Raw genomic sequence first — 1692 nt, forward strand, 5'->3', positions numbered from 1 at the left:
AATCAGTATTGCCTGTTTATATCTGCGGCTTAATTTCTCTGCTATTGTTACTGTCACATACCATTTTTTGTCACCTTATTTTATATCTCTAGAATTAATCGGGATTAAGTGCCTTCCGTCTCGTGAAAGCTGTATCTGAATAGACTGAAGATTAGTAATTTGCATAAAACTTAATGCTTAATGTATCTGTCAGTGATTTTTACAGCTATTCAAGTATTCGTTTCTGACAAGTCACTTGAAGTCTTCAAGAACTTCAAGACGACACGTCATCTTCAGAAGTCATTTTATTCTTTTGAGTAAATGAATATTACAGCTTCGCGATAATCTTTTAAGAAATCTTCTCGCCTCGATATTTTATTCATAGTTTTGCAATGGCATTAGGGAACGTGCAAATGCGCAGTCCTGTTTTTTTCAAGATATTGTTCTCAGCCGTGTCTTGCAACATTGCGCTGTATAGAAGCAGAGAGCAGCGTGTGAAAGGAAATTAGCGTAGGAAAAAGATAAAAAAAAGGTTGATTATATGTCTGCAACAGTCTTTTGTTTGTTTTCGATAACAGGAAGTTTTTAAGATGCCGGAAACTCCGTAGGAGAAGGAGACCTCTCTCCACACACATTATCATTAGCAGCCGTAAAAGCAGTCCGAGGGGCGGAGGAGTCACTAATGAGCCTTTATTTACTTTTGGCCTCGACGTGATAGAAACTCGGAGAAAGAATTGGGAAAACGAGCAGAGGCGCATTCTGCTTCTTCGTTAATTACACGTCTCTCTTACTGGGATGACACGACTTGGCGGCTGATGGCTATTGAGTCAATAGCACCAGAGGGCTTTTTCCAATTCTTCTCTGTATGGAATTATTGCTTTTGCATATTTTCGTATTCTCGACTTTCTTCCTGTTGCTGCTGCTGCTCTTGCACCTCCTCCTCCTCCTCCTCCTCCTCCTCCTCCTCCTCCTCCTCCTTCACCTCACCACCACCACCTCCTCCTCCTCCTCCTCCTCCTCCTCCTCCTCCTCCTCCTCCTCCTCCTCCAGGAGCCCTGGTATTAAAGCTTTTGTCCAGTTTCCCATTTTCGACTTTCTTTCTGTTGCTGCTCCTGCACTACCTCATCCTCCTCCTCCTCCTCCTCCTCCTCCTCCTCCTCCTCCTCCTCCTCCTCCAGGGGCCCTGGTATTAAAGCTTTTGTCCATTTTCCCATTTTTGACTTTCTTTCTGTTGCTGCTCCTGCACTATCCTCCTCCTCCTCCTCCTCCTCCTCCTCTTACTCATCCTCCACTTCCTCCTCCTCCTCCTCCTCCTCCTCCTCCTCCTCCTCCTCCTCCTCCTCCTCCAGGGAGTCCCCCAGCAGTTAGAGCAGACACTCGGTCGTAAGACCTCGCCGCCGACGCTCAAACTGCCGTAAACGAACCTCTTACTGCCACTAAATCACCTCCTAACCAATTGTAATTCCCCTTTTCAAGACTGCGTGATCATAAACAATTGATAAGTGCTTAACTTACCAGCATCTTCTGCTCTCGTTTCACGGTACTTGGATAAATATGTATCTATATTTCCCCACTTATTTCCCTGCAGGACAATTCATTTTTTTTATTATTATTATTTTGTTATCTCTGTGGCTTTAGTGGATTATGGCACCGTGTCGATAGTGCCAGGGGGTTGTGGTTATTTTTACACCCCCCTTTTATTTTTTCTCTCTC

General features: G+C 44.4%; 1 protein-coding gene across 1 annotated transcript; it reads left to right on the forward strand.

The window, feature by feature from the left end:
• The first annotated feature begins 844 nt into the window (after positions 1–844).
• On the forward strand, positions 845–1366 carry LOC135223182 (protein enabled homolog). The gene has a single exon (XM_064261686.1). The coding sequence runs from the start codon at positions 845–847 to the stop codon at positions 1364–1366; it is 522 nt and encodes a 173-aa protein (XP_064117756.1).
• Positions 1367–1692: the final 326 nt, after the last annotated feature.

This window comes from Macrobrachium nipponense, chromosome 8 (genome assembly GCF_015104395.2).
Source record: "Macrobrachium nipponense isolate FS-2020 chromosome 8, ASM1510439v2, whole genome shotgun sequence".
Classification (NCBI taxonomy): domain Eukaryota; kingdom Metazoa; phylum Arthropoda; class Malacostraca; order Decapoda; family Palaemonidae; genus Macrobrachium; species Macrobrachium nipponense.

Excerpts from the sequence above, each read along its gene's own strand:
- LOC135223182 (XM_064261686.1), top strand. The coding sequence starts at position 845 with ATGGAATTATTGCTTTTGCATATTTTCGTATTCTCGACTTTCTTCCTG.